Source organism: Podarcis melisellensis, assembly GCF_964234715.1.
Source record: "Podarcis melisellensis genome assembly, chromosome: 9".
Classification (NCBI taxonomy): domain Eukaryota; kingdom Metazoa; phylum Chordata; class Lepidosauria; order Squamata; family Lacertidae; genus Podarcis; species Podarcis melisellensis.
Genome location: NC_138541.1, coordinates 2,825,974 through 2,844,264, shown reverse-complemented (window position 1 = coordinate 2,844,264; position 18,291 = coordinate 2,825,974). Strand labels below are relative to the sequence as shown.

Genomic DNA, 18,291 nt, shown 5'->3' with positions numbered 1-18,291 from the left:
CTGGCCAGTGCCATTATCTTAGCAAAGAGAATGGTTGTCTCATAATGGCATGTGATTGACAGGTGGGTAGTCCTGCCCACAAATTTGGCCCACAAGGTTGAGCCTGATAAGGACCTGTTCTTTGGGGCCAAAAGGTTTTCCCACCTCTGACATAAGACAATTTGCTGTTTACATTGGTCGTTTTCTGGGTTGGGTGTCAGGAGCTCATCCTACACTCGAGTAGGACCCTGGCAGAGACACCTGCCCGACTGGCATGTTCTCTCCCTCCTGGTTGATCATTCGGGAGCTTCAAAGCTTTCTTCAGTCTGAACATCACAGCAACCGATGCCAACAGACACCGACACACTTAGGGATCCACAGAGTCTTCGCAGCTTGCGTAACAGACCTCAGCAACATAGCATTTTGGCTAATCTACTTTATTTACATATAAACACACACAGGGCACTGCAACATTGCTCCCTCTCTCTCTAGCATCAGACAGCAAAGAGAAAAAAGAACAAAGGATAATAGTCCAACTTCACGGAACACAGGAACCCAAACAACCCGTATCCGTCACTCCCCACTCTGTGGAGTCAAAACATACACCGTCGTGTGAAAGACAAAAATCCCATGACTGCAATCACGGGGAGTGAATCTTCAACAGGGTGATTATTACAGGTGTTTTTTTGCCTCCCTTCCACCCTGCCAGGAAGAGTTCAGAAAATATCTTGCATTTGATTTCTATTTCCCCTTATGACAGAGCAGCCAGGCAGAATAGTAGCCATGTCTTTGGTATGCTGAAGGCAGCTGAAGGCAGTATACCTCTGAACAGTCATTGCTGGGAATCACAGGTGGGGAGAGTAGTGTCACATTCAGAGTCTGTTTCTGGGCTGCTAATAAGCATCTGGTTAGCCATTGTGGGGTGGGCACAGGCTCTTAAGCCCCAAAGGGGTGACCACTATCAGTGCCATGTTTTGGAGGAGTCCTGAGCCAGGCACCTTCCATTGACCCTCTGCTCCCTCCCACACTGAGTCTACCTCCCGACTCCCATTAGCACCAACCCCTGCTCTTATTCTTCCTCATTGCTACCACCTGCTTGCTTGCCATGCAGGGATCCAAAGGGCAAGCTGGCAGTGGCAAATATTGCTCTTCCTTCTCAACAGCTCTGTTGTCTGAGCCAGAGTGAGAGGCAGGTGAACAAGGATGCAGGTTTCAACAGTGAAGACAAGAAGTACCCAGTGCCTGCCTTCACTGGGTGAGGGAGGGATCCAGAGTGAGAGGCTAGAGTGAAAGGGTGGGTGTGCTGTGCCTCAGGGTAACCCGTGAAATGCGGTCCAGGACCGGACCAGAATCCAAAGGTTCTGCTGGGAGTCAGGGCCAAGGGAGGACATGAGGCAGGAAACCAGGCAATGACACGTACAGGACCTCAGGCAGGATCTAGCATACAGCAATGTTGCTCCCGCAACCTGGGGCAGGGTCCGACAGCCTTTTATCTTTGTCAGGGTAGCGGCCGGTCCTGATCCCCTGGCAACTCACCTCCCTGTTTTGCCCGAAGGCGAGCACTCCTCCTGCGAGTACTCAGGTCTCTCCTTCTCTCAGACTCAGTCTCTGCAGCTCGGGAGACGTCGGTGGGTTACTAGACCCAGAGGCCACCTCAGCCTCCCCTGACCCAACTGGTAGTGGAGCAGCTGTAAGTGATGGCCCAGCTGAAGGCATCTGGAGCCAGGGCAGGCTCAGGCCCCTGACTCGGCCCAGCTGGTGTTTGTTGCAGGGGAACCTGTGCAGACTGGGACTCTTCAGAACAGGCCCCAGACTTGGTTCTGATGATGCCTGAGGCAAAGGATCCGGTGCAGACTGGGTCTCATCTGGTTCCGAGTCTGAGTCCGAATCCCAGGCCATCACAGCGGGGTCAGTGGTCAGTTTCAGCAATATCTCCAGCTGAATTAAGTCGAGCCAGGAGAACTCTGCTATGATGTTACTTTCTGTGAATAAAAGCTGGCTGCATTTCTTGCCTCGTGTTCTTTCCTGCCCTGTGGATGACCTGTGCTCGCCTGACAGTTCCTTGACTGTCTCCTCTCACTAACTGTAAATGCCATTGCTTGGCAATTGCCCCTGCTCTGCCTGGTGCAGGAAGCGAGATATATGGGACTGCAGGTGCTGTTCAATCCTCCTTAATGTTGTGTCTGCCTCACACAGCTACTGCTCTCTAAATCCGGTATATCTATATCTACATAATGAATGAGTTCATTTAAAAATGCTGTGAAATGTTTTCCTGGGCTTATGCGCTATGTTGAATGCTGATTTGGCATGGCAGTCAGCCAATCAGGCAACAGTAGAACCTGAATGGGAAGAGTTCTGGAATGTTCTGCATCAAAGGGGTAGGTGGTTGAGCTACTGAAGGAAGGAACAACTGCAGGAACAAACAGAGGCAGAGAGAATAAAAACTGACTGAGGCACCACGGTATCCATACAGGGCACTGCTGGGTGGGGAACATTACTCAAATGTATTGGCGCTTAATTTTGGCCGGATCCTTTATGACTGTTCTTGAATTGAAAGTATCAGACGAGGTTCAAGAGCTTCTGTGCCAGGGATGCCCTCCGCTTTCTATCAATGCCACTTTAAAAGATATGCCCAGTATAAAAAACTTGTAGTCCACTAACATTTGCTGAGAGTAGTCCCACTAAAGTTAATGGGCTTAAGTTTCTTGTGATCATTAGTTCCACTGGATCTGCTCCGAGTAAAAGTTGGCTGGATACAAGCCCTTATTTAAAAGCCCTTATTTAAAAGTAAAAGTTGGCTGGATACAAGCCTTTTGGTAAAGGTAAAGGGACCCCTGACCATTAGATCCAGTCATGACCGACTCTGGGGTTGTGGTGCTCATCTCGCTTTATTGGCCAAGGTATCTGGGGTTCAGCTTCCGGGTCATGTGGGCAGCATGACTAAGCCGCTTCTGGCGAACCAGAGCAGCGCACGGAAATGCTGTTTACCTTCCCGCCGGAGCAGTACCTATTTATCTACTTGCACTTTGACGTGCTTTCGAACTGCTAGGTGGGCAGGAGCAGGGACCGAGCAACGGGAGCTCACCCTGTCGCAGGGATTCGAACCACTGACCTTCTGATCGGCAAGTCCTAGGTTCTGTGGTTTAACCCACAGCGCCACCCATGTCCCTTCTCTTTCCTCCCATAACTGTATCCTAATCCACAGTGGCAAGACTTGCCAATAGCCTAGCTCTTTAGTTCTTACTTCTTCTTCACTCTTGATCCCTCCCTGCTTGCAGCTGCCCACTGTGTTTTTATTCTTCGGCTGCTCAGGCATATCTGCTCCAGTGCAGCCATTTTGCTCAGCCTCTTTGGGTCTATCTGACTCACGTCTGCAGTTGACCATCAAATTGACAGAATGAGAAGACAGCTGCTGCAACAGCCTCTCCTGGCACACTTCATTACCTGCCCTTTGACAATTGATGTGTCTTGTGAGACCCACCTCTTTTGTTCTGTATTGGTCTGAATGGTTTTATTTGCTTTATATTAGAATAGTTTTATCTGCAATTTATAATTTTATATATTCTGTTTTTGTAACCTGCCCCAGAACCATGTGGGTAAAGGACAGATAAGAGATCTTATAAATTAATAACTGAAATAGGCAGGTCTTGAGATATTATTTTAATTGTCCACTTCATTTCATGGTTATATAGAAGGACTCCAGGATGAAACACCACTCAAAATGAGAGAAGATGGTCCTGTCAACAAAAGAAGGTAAGTTTCTGCAGCCTGCTATTTTGACTGGTTTTTGACTGCTAAATTATTTGCTGGAAATTGTGCTAACTGTCTACTTCATTATATGGTTCTGAACACAGGATGACATAAGGTGCCAATTCAAATGAGCAGTTAAAATGGCGGGAGGCTTGACATTCGCAGAACGTAAGTTTTTCTGATATTTCCTCTTCAGTGCAATTCAGAAAGACACATTTCCATCATGCAGAAAATTGGATTAGTAGGTTAGGCCAAAGTTATGTTTCAATCTGCACTCTTGATTCAAAATAGTGCCTGGTATCTAAATGATGATGAAGACCACTGTCCCCACCTTAGGAACTCTTGTGCCAAGTGTGGCAACAATATTTCAAGATGGTGCCAGGCATCCAAACATCAACAAAATGTGCCGCCACCTTGGCAACCCTCATGCTGAATTTGGTGGTTGTGATTATGTTAATTTAATTATTTGTACCCTACCCATCTGACTGAGTTGCCCCAGCCAGCCGCTCTTGACGGCTGATGTCTCAAGAGGACGTTAAAAAAATGAACAGACAGACAAACCACTTTCCAGAATACAGTAATACCTTAGTTGCCAAACAAATCGACTCCCGAATGCCGCAAACCTGGATGTTCTGGTTTGTGAACATTTTTCGGAAACCGAACGTCTAATATGACTTGTGCTTGAGTTCAGGAAGCTCCTGCAGCCAAACAGAAGCCACGCCTTGATTTTTGAATGGAACAGATTAAGTCCAAGAACCAAGGTATTACTGTATACAGTAGTTTATATCCATGCATAACAAATAAACATCAACTTTCCACAAATTTAGTTTCCAATTGTCATCCTTCTCTAATGCTGCTATAATTTAATAATTTAACTGTATATGCTATGCTGCCCTGTTCTCCAGAATGTTCTACTTGAATCTTTTTGGGTACAATTCCATAATCTGACATTAATACTTGCTTTAGACAATTCATCCCACAAATTCACCCTATTAACTAGACCAAAAGCAGTCTTCGAATAAACAAATGCAGAATACAAGGAGCATTTCTTTACTCTGCCATACTGGGGAATCAACTGAGTTATTAAAAAAGAATGATCAACTACTGAATTTCCTTCTTGAAATTCTATTTACTCCTGGGGCAATATATTTGCTTCCTTTAATTCAATGCTTCTTTCTTGACAATAGGTACCGTAAATACAGTTTGCTCGCTGGTAACAATGGGGAAATTGGTCTATAATTTGCTGGGTCAGTCTTGTCACCTTCCTAAATATGGGAACCGCAATTCGTTCATTCCACCCCTTGTGTTACTACAATAAATGACCAGTCTCATTTATTGCTGTAAACATGGTGGGGTTATAATTTGGACCTGAGGGGATTTTCATTGCCTGAACTAGTTTGAGTTGAGCTTGCTTTAAACTGAAATGAATACTGAAATTAGTAACTCCTAGCTTATATGTAGTACTTTTGAACCTGAAATTGAAGCCTGCATTGAGGCTGAGCAGAGAATGAAGCCTACATTTTCCCCATCATGAACTGCTTTTCCCACTAATTAGGACTGTAATCTGTGGGGCTAGGCTAGATTGTTTTGGTTTTTTAACCTCTCTCCAAGTATAGGATTTATTCTAGGTTTATGGCTGCAGTTTACTGTGTCCCTAAAGGCTCCCCTGCTAGAGCTGAGCTGAAAATTGAATTTCTGCAGGATCATCGCTCCTGAGCTACAAGTTTTTCAAGAATTTACCCTACTGGGATTTAGCTGCTAGCACACAATGGCTTTTCTGTGCCGTTGTTGCAAGTTTTAGCTGATGTTCTAATAAATTACATATTATGTGACCCAACCCCACAATGCAGCTTCAAGAACCAGTGTGGCTTCTAGATCGAATGTGGCTTCCAGATCGAATGTGTCATCCAGATCCAATGTGGCTTCCAGATCGAATGTGTCATCCAGATCCAATGTGGCTTCCAGATCGAATGTGTCATCCAGATCCAGTGTGGCATCCAGAACAAGACTAAAAAGAAGAAGAAAACAGGCCCCTGCAAGGGGTATGTATGCATGCAGCACACAGAGAAGCTGCTGAATTGCAACTTACTACCAAACTTAAAACCATGGAGAGACCTGGTCTGAACAAAGACATTGGATTCTTATCTCATTATACATGACAAAGCCATTTTTCACCTTCTCACCCCTTGCTTTTTCCTGTAAGACCTATTGCAGTCGTTAAGAGTCGTCAACAGGCTCATCACAGCTATCTGCCAATCACCCATTCCCACCACCCTTCTGAGTAATACCCCTCCCCACCTTCTCACTATATAGAAGGGTCTGGTGACTTCTGTTTCAGTGTATCTGAAGAAGTGTGCATGCACACGAAAGCTCATACCAAGAACTAACTTAGTTGGTCTTTAAGGTGCTACTGGAAGGAATTTTTTTGTTTTAGCACACAGAGAAGTTGTTCATAGCATAGAGGAGGGACATACTTGAAGGGGAAGATGGAAGAGTAACAGGAGGCATCTCTGACCAGTCGTGGTGGGGAGGGCTGGAGAAAAGCCTGCAATGCTTTGCCAGCCAAATAGGTTCACTTAGCTCAACAAACAACAGAGGTTGAGGGTTTGAGTCAATCGTCAGCTTCTGGCTATGACAGTGATGGTGAGAAGTCTCAAGTTTCAGCTGTGTTCTCTCCTGATCCACATTGTGCTAACATTCGTGGAAAAGGCTTCACAAGATTCAGCATATCTTACCATTTACACAGGGAATCTCAGTGGCAGGCAAGAAAGATTCCATCATTCACTGGCCCTGGCAGTTGACAGGGGAGAAAAAAATCAGAATACTGTCCATGGCTTGCTCATCCTGAGGACCTTGTGAGAGGTGAAACCAGAAAACAATGGGTCTTGACAAGTATAGATTCTTTAGAATAAGTATCTTATATGTCAGGGTTGCCATTATTTTTATTTTTATTTTTGCCAAAGTTTTAGGAAATTCACCAAAAAAATAACATTTCTGATATGGGCTGCCATACGCCCAGGTTTTCAATGGACAAATCCCAAATATTTTCAGGAAATTCTGGACTTATGGCAGCTCTATTATATGTTTTGAAAATACCGCTAATGATTTATAGATTTATTCAATGCTGGTTATGCTTTTAAACACATTTCTTGTATATATGCAAATATCTCTCTGTGTATAAGCCAGTATTGTAAAAACAACTCCAGCCCAACCCCCCTTACTGGGATAATAGTAGGATGTTGGCTCATGATAGTTAATGCAGAGTTTTCTTTCTTTTTGTCCTTCAAGGAAAGCTAGCTGCTTTTTTGTATAATATACGAGACTTGTTTCCATCTTCTATTGGTATATTTACTGCAGTAACGCTGTGCCTGATCCTATTTTTTGCTGCACTCGGGATGACTATTTTGTGTAAGTAGCAAAGAAAACCCATTAAATCCTCTGGGCTGGTTTGACTTTCAGAGTGCGCCTCAGCTAAGCCATTTCCCTGAAACAATGCTGACCTACCCGGCACCTGCTGTGGGCGCAGCTCATTGTGGGAAAGCAGCCTACAAGTATATTCATCCAATCAATCAATTGCGTGGGAAAAGACATGGCTACCTAGCAATGCTGGGAGCTTAAAGTGTGCTGTGAATTCTTCCTTGGTGAGAAAGGCTCATTGGCAGAGCAAATCAGCTGAGCCTCTTTGAAAACACAGCCTTTAGAACAAATCTCAGCAAACTTTTTTAGGAGGGGGCCGGTTCACCGCCCCTCAGACCTTGTGGCGGGCCAGACTGTGCACGCACGCATGCACACCCACGCAGTGGAGGGGAGCGTCTCTCTCCCCCCCTCTTTCCCCCAGCCCCTCCCCTCCCCCTGCTTTCCTACCTCCTCCACTGTTCTGCCTGTGGTTGGGAGCCGGCGGCAATGGCGTCGCCTCTCCTTTCTGGGCCAGCTTTCCCGGGCGCTAGGCGCGGAGCCAGCAGGTGTGCCAAGCTCCAGCCAAAGCCCCGTGACGCACCCGTCACAATGACCACAGCGCGGCCAAGGACGGAGACACACCTCAGGTGGTGAACTTTTGCATTGGCTGGCACCAGTCAAAGCCCAGCTCCCTTCCTCCGTAGGGCGGGGAGAAGCCAGGAGGAGGAAGGGGGAGAGGGGGTGCCACCGCGGTGGGGGGGGATGGTGCCCAACTTTTTTTGCAAAAAATGGCTCAGCCTAAACGATCATGCCGATCGAAGGGGCGATTCCAGGACCGTCCACGGGCCGGATCCAGAGGGCAGTTGGGCCTAATCTGGGCCACGGGCCTTAGTTTGCTGACCCATGCTTTAGAAGGTGCGTTGTGAGTACTAATAAACTCACCATCAGACCTTTTTCCTCTACCAGTCTACAGAGGAAAAATGTCTATTTGCATGCCCCATGGGAATCCATATCTTATCAGCTGATTGGTGTTAACAAAATGCAATCAAATGTATTTGCTCTAAACACCAATCAGTTGACTGGTGCTAAGAACAAGCCCTTTAGATGTTGCCACCTGATGTCATAATGATGTAAAGTAGGTGACACATGAGTGATCCCATCCACCTGTCAAAGTTGGCCCACAGTGGGTGTGGGAAATAAGAATCTAGTCCACTGGTCAGATCCCATTTTACACACACACACACACACACACCGCTATGTATGGAGGGGATAAAGTGGCTTTGCCTGTGCTGGCAGTGTCTCCTAAAAATGCAGGTATATCACATCCCTCGTCAGTTATTATGTCATTACCCAATGTGCCCATGATGCTTGCAGAACCACATTCTAGGCAGGACACAATGGATTTAGTAGGCAGGGTTGGGGAAATCAGTTCATGCGGTATACAAAAGCATAGATTTCATGCCAGAAAATATGACCTCCCTACAAGGAAAGCAGGTTCCATAGCTAAGGCATGGGGAGCCTTGATTCAAAACCAGTCTCAGAAATTCGAGAGTGGGGATTCAGCCATGCCCAGACAAGTGTGTTAGAATACAATTTCTTTTATTCTTAACTCATTTCTAGATATTCAGGGATCAGGAAAGTCATCTGCTGTAGTAAAAGCATTTAAGAACATTAAGGATTTTATGATAAAAAGGGAACCCTCTCTCAAAGGCAAGAATGGTAAGCAATGGGTTTCAGTCTGTGCATTCAAGACCACGTCTCCCCCCTGCTCAACCCAGGGATATCACCCCACAGCAAAACTGTTTGTGACAAGGAAAAAATGGTTTAAAAAGGAGAATTCCCTGGATGCAAAGATCCAGGTTTGGGGCAACAACACTTTGGTGAGAGAACCCCAGCGGAGATTTAAAACCACAAAATATGCAGCAGGGTAAAGCATGGAAAGATAGGCTCTGAGGCTTTTAAAATATGCCCTTCCAAACTTCATGTCTTCTCCTAGCATAGAAAAGGACCCAACATTTGGTAAGTTAAAAATTGATTTACTTACAAACTCCTCAAAGGTCAGGTTCATGCAGAGGCATTCCGAGGTTGGGGGGGCAGCTCGCCCTGGGTGCCATTCCAAAAGGGGGTGACAAAATGCTGACCCCCCCCCCGATTGGCGGCAATCCCCATGACGCGCTGGTCACCCCCAAGGATGTGCGCCATGACCCTAGGGATACACGCCACACACCCCGGGGCGAGCCCTTCTCCCTGTACCGGAGCAGGTTGCTTCACCTCTGGGTTCATGTGCTTTTCCATACATCAGCCAGAAAACACAGGCAGTAAGCTTGGCTTAAGTTACAGTAGTGGAAGTTCCTAAATTATCGGTATAAGAACACAAGAATGACTTGTAAGACCCCTGCGGTCTGGGCTGCAACAACCAGCTCAAAAATTCTTCACATGCTGAGCTTCTTGGGTAGACTGAAAGTAAACAAAGGCCTTGATTAGCTTCATTCCAAGGTGAGGGAAAGTGACCTAGCTAAGCCTGGCAGGACAGCTTATTCTATGGTGTTAACCCCTTCATGCATTAATTATACTTCATGTTGGTTATATGAGGCTGCTTCTCCCATAAGAACTTATTCTCAGCAGGGAGGGGGGAAATTCAGGGAACTGGATGCACTGCAGTAGGTGGAAGAAAAATTAAGCACCCTTTTATCATCTACTACTTTCTTTCTGGAAATGCTATCCCTTCATTCATAGTATTCAGCCAGAACAGAGAACCTTGCCTTTGATGAAAAGATGTAGTTTATATCTGATAAATCAGACTCAAACATAACACATACTCTTTATATGCTTGTCTGTTTTGCTATGAAATCTCTTGTGATTGGTTTTGCTGTGAAACTCAAGAAAAACTAGGGAGTGAATCTGCAGGTCCCATAAGAAATGGAACCTACAACCTTAGGTTTTTATTTTATTCACATGAGGACATGATTTGGGTTAAGCCTGCTCTTTCCCCTCAATGATGCCAGACGCTGAAAATCAGGACTATTCTTTCTGGGTCCTATATTTGGGTTCTGCTTGTTCTTCTTCTTCTTCTTTTCATGCTAGAATGTGACCGTTCACTGGATTTTTGGAAAGTGGCTTTTAATATACATTGATGGATGTTTGAGATCCCACTGGCTTGAATTATTCAAACCTTTTAGATGCTGAAATATTTCGTGAAACTCAGAAGTTAGCAGACAAACTGGTTGACTTGATCATCAATGTGACTGAAATAGAAGATGAAATTGGTAAGTTTCTTTGAGACAGTTATACTGGAGAATCATGGTTATCTGCTTCCACCTTCCATTTCTCAGCACCACGGTGGCTCAACTGCTGGATCAAGAGGGCAGTGCTAGTCTGTTGGAATCCCTTCACAGACACTTCTCCATGAAACGAGCCTAAATGTTTTCATTATACGGACAAACGTTTAAGAGGGTTGGGTATCCAGCCGTTTCAATAAATTATGATGGATTATAATAGGAGTGGGACGCGGGTGGCGCTGTGGGTTAAACCATAGAGCCTTGCACTTGTTCTAATCACCACAACGGGGTGAGCTCCGTTGCCCGGTCCCTGCTCCTGCCAACCTAGCAGTTTGAAAGCACATCAAAGTGCAAGTAGATGAATAGGTACCACTCCGGCGGGAAGGTAAACGGTGTTTCCATGCGCTGCTCTGGTTCGCCAGAAGCAGCTTGATCATGCTGGCCACATGACCCGGAAGCTGTACGTCGGCTCCCTCGGCCAATAAAGCGAGATGAGCGCCGCAACCCCAGAGTCGGTCATGACTGGACCTAATGGTCAGGGGTCCCTTTACCTTTACCTTATAATAGGAGTACGTAATGCTGTGTGTGTGTGTGTGTGTGTGTGTGTGTGTGTGTGTGTGTGTTTGTAAAGAGAGAAAGAGAGAGATACCTTTAGTTTGGCTTCTCTTATTTCCCTATTTTCTTCCCTTCTCTTTTCACTGCAAATTCCCGGCTTGTTTCAAAGAGGATATTACTAAAAAGCTTCGTCAGCAATGGGTGCCGTACAAGGAAGTCTTATATTTATTTGAAGACAGAACGAAGCCGTGGCACAAAGCAATAGCAGCTTGTGAGGATGAAAAATCCATGATGATTACTATTGGAAGTCTTGAAGAGGAGGTGAGCAGAACACTGGAATACATGAACACCAAGACTATTCCTTCACAATTTGATTGTTTTATGTCTTTTGGGTTCTTATGAAACTTCTGTAGCATCTCAACTACTTCTTACTCCTTTCCTCCACAAGCAGAAAAAAATCACGGAGCAAAATTATATAAACTGTGCTCCAATAATCAAAAAGTTCTGGAGATTTGGGGGGGTGTTTATTTTTTAAAATAGTGTTACAGAAGTTGGGTGCCACCCCCACACTCTGCTGAGCGGTGGCAAGTGTTGATGGATCTCAACCAAAACTCTCTTCTACCAGCTGCTTAGTCCGTGTAGTCCAGGATGACGACTCAGAAACATAACGTGCTGAACAGTAACTTGATGTGTATTTGCTTTTATTATATACAGAGTATAGCACAGCTTTGTACAAGTTACTATATGCACAGACTCAATTCAAACTCTACACGCCGACCTCTGAACTCCAACACCAAACTACTGTGTCATGCTGCTCATAAGGGAAAACTTTTACCCAAGCATCATCTGCTGCTAGGCTTCCCTATCTCCAAGCAAACTTTCTCACATACTCTTGCTTAACTTGGCTTCTTGCCAACTCACTAATTGTCCACTTCAAAGGTTTCTCACAAACCTCAGCAGCAAGATCTCAGTAGGTTCCCAGCACTCACCCAGGGTCTGTGTTCCTTTAGAGAACTGAGACACAGCAGAGACTGCCGTAGCTTTAAGAAATATCATTTCTTTGCTTATTTACACCTTCAGTCTGCATGGAGTCCAGATCCTACAGCATAGTCATTTCAAAAGGGGTTTGTATCCCAGAGCTGTGCAGCCCTGGAGTCAAAGGCATCTCCCAGCCAGACTGCAGGCAGCCTACCCAAGATGGATTCCAGTCTTTCTTCTCCCCAGCACACCTTACTAAAGACTTTCTTTTCCCGTCACTTCACACCCAGTTACCTTGGCCACCTTCTGTCTGCCCAGGCCCAAGATTCCTCTTAGATGGCCTTGGCTTGGAAGGGAAGTTTAGCCTGTGTTTTTCTACTGCAATCTTCCCTTCAATACTTCAAATAATCAAAATCCTACTGCAGAGTTTATGAACCAAGCTAAAAGTATCAGATTGCTGGGCACTTTGCTAGAATGTGTTTTGAGTTGCAGACTGGACATAGTGCAATGTCAATTTCATTACACCTCCTGGTATGAGAAATGAAAGAGAGAGAGGGGGGGGGGAATGTTAATACAGTGGTACCTTGGGTTAAGTACTTAATTTGTTCTAGAGGTCCGTTCTTAACCTGAAACTGTTCTTAACCTGAAGCACCACTTTAGCTAATGGGGCCAGAGCACAATTTCTGTTCTCATCCTAAAGCAAAGTTCTTAACCCGAGGTACTATTTCTGGGTTAGCGGAGTCCGTAACCTGAAGTGTATGTAACCTGAAGCGTCTGCAACCCGAGGTACCACTGTAAGTACATAGGTGCCCAACCTGAATTAATTCACCTCTGATGGTTTCATTAACTAATTGATACCATTTGTTTTGAGTTGTCGTCCCCCCCATTATTCCTTTCATCAGACATTCAAATGAGTACATGTAGGTGGGAAAAGAAACCAAGCTTGTTTCTGTGATGAAACATTCTCCTGCCCATGCACATTTCACGTTTGTTTCACCACTGGAAGAGCCTGTTTTCCTCCTAAGAAAGATATGTAATCTGGAATTGATTTGAAAGAGGATTCTGGTCCCTCATTCCTAGGAAAGACCTTCTGATTGTGCTCTTTGCAGGAGTTTCTAGAAAGAGAAACCAATACTGCACATCAAGACTCGTGGATTGGTCTCCCTTATAAGGATGGGAAATGGCAATGGTATAACGGTATTAATCTTGGAACCACGTGAGTGTAAACAAAATTTCTCTGCTTATTGTACTGTAGAAACTTTGTTAGGCATTCATCTCTGAGCACACTTCTTCTGCTTTACCTGCATCAGGAATTCACACAGGCTGTGGTTTTATGTTTCTTTTTGAGCTCCATAGGAGTTTAGTAGAAGGCAAACCATAGGAGTTTAGTAGAAGGCATCTCTAGTAGAAGAGATCTCTAGTAGAAGGCATCTCTAAACATAGGAGTTTAGTAGAAGGCATCTCTAGTCCATTTTAATCAAAAGTTGACATGCAGTGATCTTGAGTATTTAAAAAGTCTTGATAGTTTTGTTATCTCATCTTTAGCAAGCCAGCCATGGGGGACCCGTCATTACCACCTTATTTACAAACAGTCCAGAGGGTTCCAATGGCTGTCAGCCCCATGCCTACTTGGACTCAATGTTGCCAACATAGAGCTCAACAGAAAGGATAATGGGAACAAAAGAAGGATTAGTTGGCTCTGTCTATCATTGGTTGTTGCTCTGCTATCCATTTTTTCTGGCTCCACCAAATGAGGTTCATCAGTGGTGTAGTGTGTAGGGAGGATGAGGGGACTGTCACCCCAGACACAATTTTTTTGGGGGGGGCACACCATGGCACCCTGCCTCATCATGAGCAGTTGCGTCCTTCTCAGTGCCCTCCAGCTGGAGAGCAGTTGAGAAGGACACAACAGGATGCGCCCTGGCCCTGCAAGCTCACTGATGCTTTTCTGAAGGGCATTGTTCAGGGAGGGCATTGTGGCCTGTTGCGTGCTTCTGTTGGCAACTGAGAAGGAGGCAACAGGCATGCACCCTGGACCCTGCAAGGAAGTCCATAGCGCTGGGCTCACAGGGACCAGGGCGCAGGCCTGTTGCATCCTTCTCAGCCACCCTCCAATTGGAGGGCACCATGAGAAGGATGCAACAGTTCACAGCACCCTTCCTGCAAGCCCAGCACCACTTGCAAAAGCTGAACTGGGCTTACAGCGGCAGATCGCATGCCTAAGCACCCTGGGTGCAGGAGGGGGACACACCGCTACTGAGCTTCATTGCTAGAGTAGTATTTTAAGCAACAGTTTTTCCAACCTACCTTCTCATCTGCTTTTCAGGCCTTGTTTAATTTTTCTGCTCCAACTATCCCCCCCCCAAAAAAAATTATTAGAATGTTTGTTATCATGAAGTTGTTTGTTTTTTTAAAAAAGAAAAAATCGATTGGGTTTTGTTGTGGTTCTGTGGCTTTCCTTTAATGAGACACCCTATTCATCTCTAGAGTTAAATTTCCATGAGACTTAACAAAATGAGTGTCTCTCCCCCAATCCACCACCCAATTCTCGTGTATCAAATGGGGGTGTTTTGTTTTATTCTACAATTTATTACCTGCTCTTTAGTAGGGGGATGCCTTCTACACTAATTGCAATATAACTGTGAGAAATAAAATACAATAAAATTATATAGTGTGAAAAAGGCATCAGATAATGTACCGTGGGGTGTATACTGTGAGAGACAGCTCACAGTGGCAAAAAGAAACTTCCTCCATAATATATTTTCTGCTGGTGGACAGAATCTTTTAAAAAAATAAAAAAATAAATATATGCATTGCAGTTATGAGTAGGTGGCAACCCTGAGACAGAAAACAGGAGTGTTAGAGAACTGAGCTGAACATTTCCTTAACATTCCTAAATAAAGTAAATATCCAATGTGGATTCATTACTTTTGATTCACTTATTTCTGGTGCTGCCTTTTGTTTTCAGTTACTGGAAGGCAGGTATGCCACATGATTTAGATAAAAAACGCTGTGCCATCCTAAAAGCACATTGCTCTACCCCCAAAAAATGCTGGGAAAACATTCCCTGTGATAGACAAAAAAGATGGATATGTAAGAAGATGCCTGATAAAAGGTGGTACACGTTAAATCCTTGATGAAACTGGATTGCATGAGCTCTATGCTAAAAACAGACCACAGTGGATCCATCCCCGCTTTTAAAAGTCAGCTGTCCGGGTTATGGAATCAGGGCATGGGAGAGCTCAACCCTCTACTGTCAACAATCAAAAGCACCTTGTCAGTATTCCTTCCTCAGGACTGGAAGAAGACATCTTATTTTGGACCACATGGAAGAATTCAGTCCTAACTGGCTTCTGTACTTCCAATAAATTAATTTTGTATAATGTTAGAGGTCTAGAGTTAGTGAATGTTAGAAATTAATAAAATGGTGGAATTCAGGTAATATTGGGGACACTGAGGGGGAAATACAGACTGCAGCAGGTCTCCTGAACTGTGCCAAACACAGAAATTCCTGGGTTTAGCCTATGCAAACTAGCCTGGCCTGAAGTTCTGGCCAGGCTAGTTGAGTGCAAGCTATTATGAAACAGTGTCAGTCATCAAAATGTCAAAGAAAGACCCTTGGGTCTATGCACAACAGGGGTTGCCAATAGCATGATGAGAGCATGATGCTACATAGGAAAAACGTATCCCTTTTAAAACTGAGAGATTTGGAGAAGGGAAGGGGCTGCTTAGCAAAGGTTCTTGGGAAGGAGAAAGGAGGGGCCAGAACTTCATATGGCGACTGGAGGGCAGAAGCATCTTGGAAGGCTGGCTGAAGGCAGGCTGGGACAGCGGCAAGGAGCTGTCTTGCAGTCTGATGCTGCACTGCTGTGGGGAACAAGCCACTCTTGAGATGTGCATGCTATAACCTCTGCACTCCCTCCATCTACACCCTGGTGTTAATATGTGTCAAATAAATCATATTTCTCAAATGCATGACAGTCTCTGCTGCGTCTTTTTTATATCATTTTTATTAAGTCTCCAACAATATTCTAAAGCATTGGTCATCATACACAATTTTTTAACGTACAAATTTGCTTCCTGACTTCCCTCCCACCCTTTCCTGATGTTCGTTTTTTGACTCCTTTTCATTAGCTGCTTTACAACACATGTATTTTTATTCTCTAAACCCCGCTACTGTTAAATCTTTCATTAATCCACTGCTTATATTTTTAAATCCTGCCTGCAACTCCATCTATTGATGATATTTTGAAAGGTAACCCATCCAGGGTCTCCATTCTTCCTTAAACACTTCGTCATTATGTCCTCTTAATTTGGCAGTTAATTTCACAATTTCAGCATATTCCATCCATTTCATAAGCCATTCTTCCTTAGTTAGTAATTTTTTCTCTTTCCACTTCTGTGCATATAAACTTCTAGCTGCTGTTGCCACATACATAAATAAACTACTCAGCTTTCTTGGGACCTATGTCCCCATTATTCCTACTAAAAAGGCTTTGGGGTTGTTGTTTTTTTAGGGATTATTAATTTATACTTCCTTTTCAATTCGTTATAATTTTCCAAAAGTCCTTCAACTTTTTACAGTACCACCATATGTGATAAAATGACCCTTCCTCCTCTTGGCCTTTCCAGCAAATACCGGATATATATTTTTACATTTTTGCTCGTTTTTGTATAAATCACTTTTATACAGTTTTCTTTCAACACCCTGGTGTAAATATGTGTAAAATAAACCATATTTCTTAAAGACATGACAGTCTTCCCTGAGTCTTGTCTCCCAATGGAAACGCATCCCTGAGTAACTGCCTAAAACTCTCTGGAATCTTGCTACCACCTCGTAGCAATTCAGGGTGGCATGCAGCCTCTTGGTGGCTTAGTCCAGATGCTGAAGATGTGATGTGTGCACAGCAAAGAAGGACCCTGATGCAGCAATTCCTGGTGGGCGCTCCAGTGGAGCGGGTGATGGTGGGCGTACTAGGGATCTTGCCTGAAACAGGGACTGGCAACCATTATTTTTGGGTTGCCATGTGTAATGTTCTAGGGGTTGCTCGTGCGTAAATCGACGCCACACCTGGCTGGGTTACCTGGGTGAACCCTTTCTGTCCGGACAGCTGTCTCAATCACTGGCAGAATCCGTCAGTGGGCGTTTCTTGAACTTCTTCCAGCAAAGAAGCTCTTTCACGCCTAGTCGCCGCCTACTCTCCCTGCGCGGGAGTCTTCTGCGCAGGGAGGGTGTGGGCAGCGGAGGACCCGTGCTCTCCCCGCTGGTCTCCGGCGAGGAGTCATGGAGCCCCCTCGCCGATTCCCCCATCTGCCCCCCTTCTCCACTGGTGCTACGCTGAATTCCTTCCCCAGAAGATGGGCTGCTTCTCTCCCTCCTGGGACGCTCTCCTGAACCCCTCTGGAGCCCTCCCTCTTCCTCTGGCTCCGATGGCAGTTCCCTGACACCATGGATTATTTCACACAATGGTTGGAGCCTTATATGATTTAAAAAACAAAAACAAAAAACCAGTGTGGTAAGAATTCACCTCTACACCACCGTGTTTGTCCTCAGAGGAGAGGACAATGCTCGCACCATTACCAGGAAGAGTCACCATTGTTTGGTCAGAACAATGATCCTCCTCCTGGTCTAGGTCTGTTGTTTTGGATAATACCAAACCAGCAATTCTCTCCACATCCTGTTCCCTAAGGAAAGATCATGGCAGGTAATGGGAGGCTTTAATGCAGGGCAAAACCTGGGGATGGAGTAATTTACAAAAATGTATCAAAAGATGTCATAAACCCTCCCAAGGCTCTGAGGTGGTTTCAAAGTATCAGAGACAGCCCACATCACCACAGATTCCAGATTGTTCCAAATAAGTCCAGAACGGGGAATCTCCACTTGGAGTGGTGCCTCAGAAGGTTGTGGACTCACCTTCATTGGAGGTTTTTAAGCAGAGGTTGGATGGCCATCTGTCATGGATGCTTTAGTTGAGATTCCTTCATTGCACAGGGTTGAACTAGATGGACTTTGGTTTCCCTTCCAACTCTACAATTCTATGAACACTCATCAAACAAAATTAGCATGGACAATGGAAATGGATGATGGGAATTGTAGTCCAGTAGCATTCAAAAGACTGCAGATTTCCAAGAGCAGCATGATGGAACACAATGAAGAGATTCCCCAGCAGGTTGCGGCAAGTGAACATTTTGCATTTCATAGTGTTCCAAAGATATTCATGAGCAGCCCTTTCATGTGTGAGAGTGCCTTGAAAGTAGAGTAAGTGACTTCTGCTATTTGTGGAATGCTGATTGGCTGCCTGCCAGTCCCAATCAGGAAGGAGCAGAATGGGAAGAGTTCTGGAATGTTCTGCAT

General features: G+C 44.9%; 1 protein-coding gene across 5 annotated transcripts; it reads left to right on the top strand.

The window, feature by feature from the left end:
* Positions 1–2,361: 2,361 nt before the first annotated feature.
* On the top strand, positions 2,362–15,324 carry LOC309377679 (CD209 antigen-like protein D). 5 transcript variants are annotated; one of them, XM_081925305.1, is made up of 11 exons: positions 2,367–2,463; positions 3,672–3,732; positions 3,834–3,897; positions 5,580–5,681; positions 5,718–5,771; positions 7,018–7,137; positions 8,746–8,844; positions 10,305–10,391; positions 11,128–11,279; positions 13,046–13,152; positions 14,905–15,324. In XM_081925305.1, the coding sequence occupies exons 3-11, from the start codon at positions 3,870–3,872 to the stop codon at positions 15,071–15,073; spliced, it is 918 nt and encodes a 305-aa protein (XP_081781431.1). In that variant the 5' UTR covers positions 2,367–2,463; positions 3,672–3,732; positions 3,834–3,869; the 3' UTR covers positions 15,074–15,324. The 5 variants fall into 5 exon arrangements, with proteins under 5 accessions (XP_081781429.1, XP_081781431.1, XP_081781428.1 ...); XM_081925303.1 differs by having other exon boundaries at positions 2,362–2,440; positions 5,580–5,771; XM_081925302.1 differs by having other exon boundaries at positions 5,580–5,771.
* The last annotated feature ends 2,967 nt before the right edge of the window (positions 15,325–18,291 follow it).

Bases quoted from the DNA above. Each gene is read 5' to 3' on its own strand.
- LOC309377679 (XM_081925303.1), top strand. From the start codon at position 3,870: ATGGCGGGAGGCTTGACATTCGCAGAAC. The intron at 3,898-5,579 runs GTAAGTTTTTCT...CCCACAATGCAG, and splicing joins AGGCTTGACATTCGCAGAAC to CTTCAAGAACCAGTGTGGCT. The intron at 8,845-10,304 runs GTAAGCAATGGG...CAAACCTTTTAG, and splicing joins CTCTCTCAAAGGCAAGAATG to ATGCTGAAATATTTCGTGAA.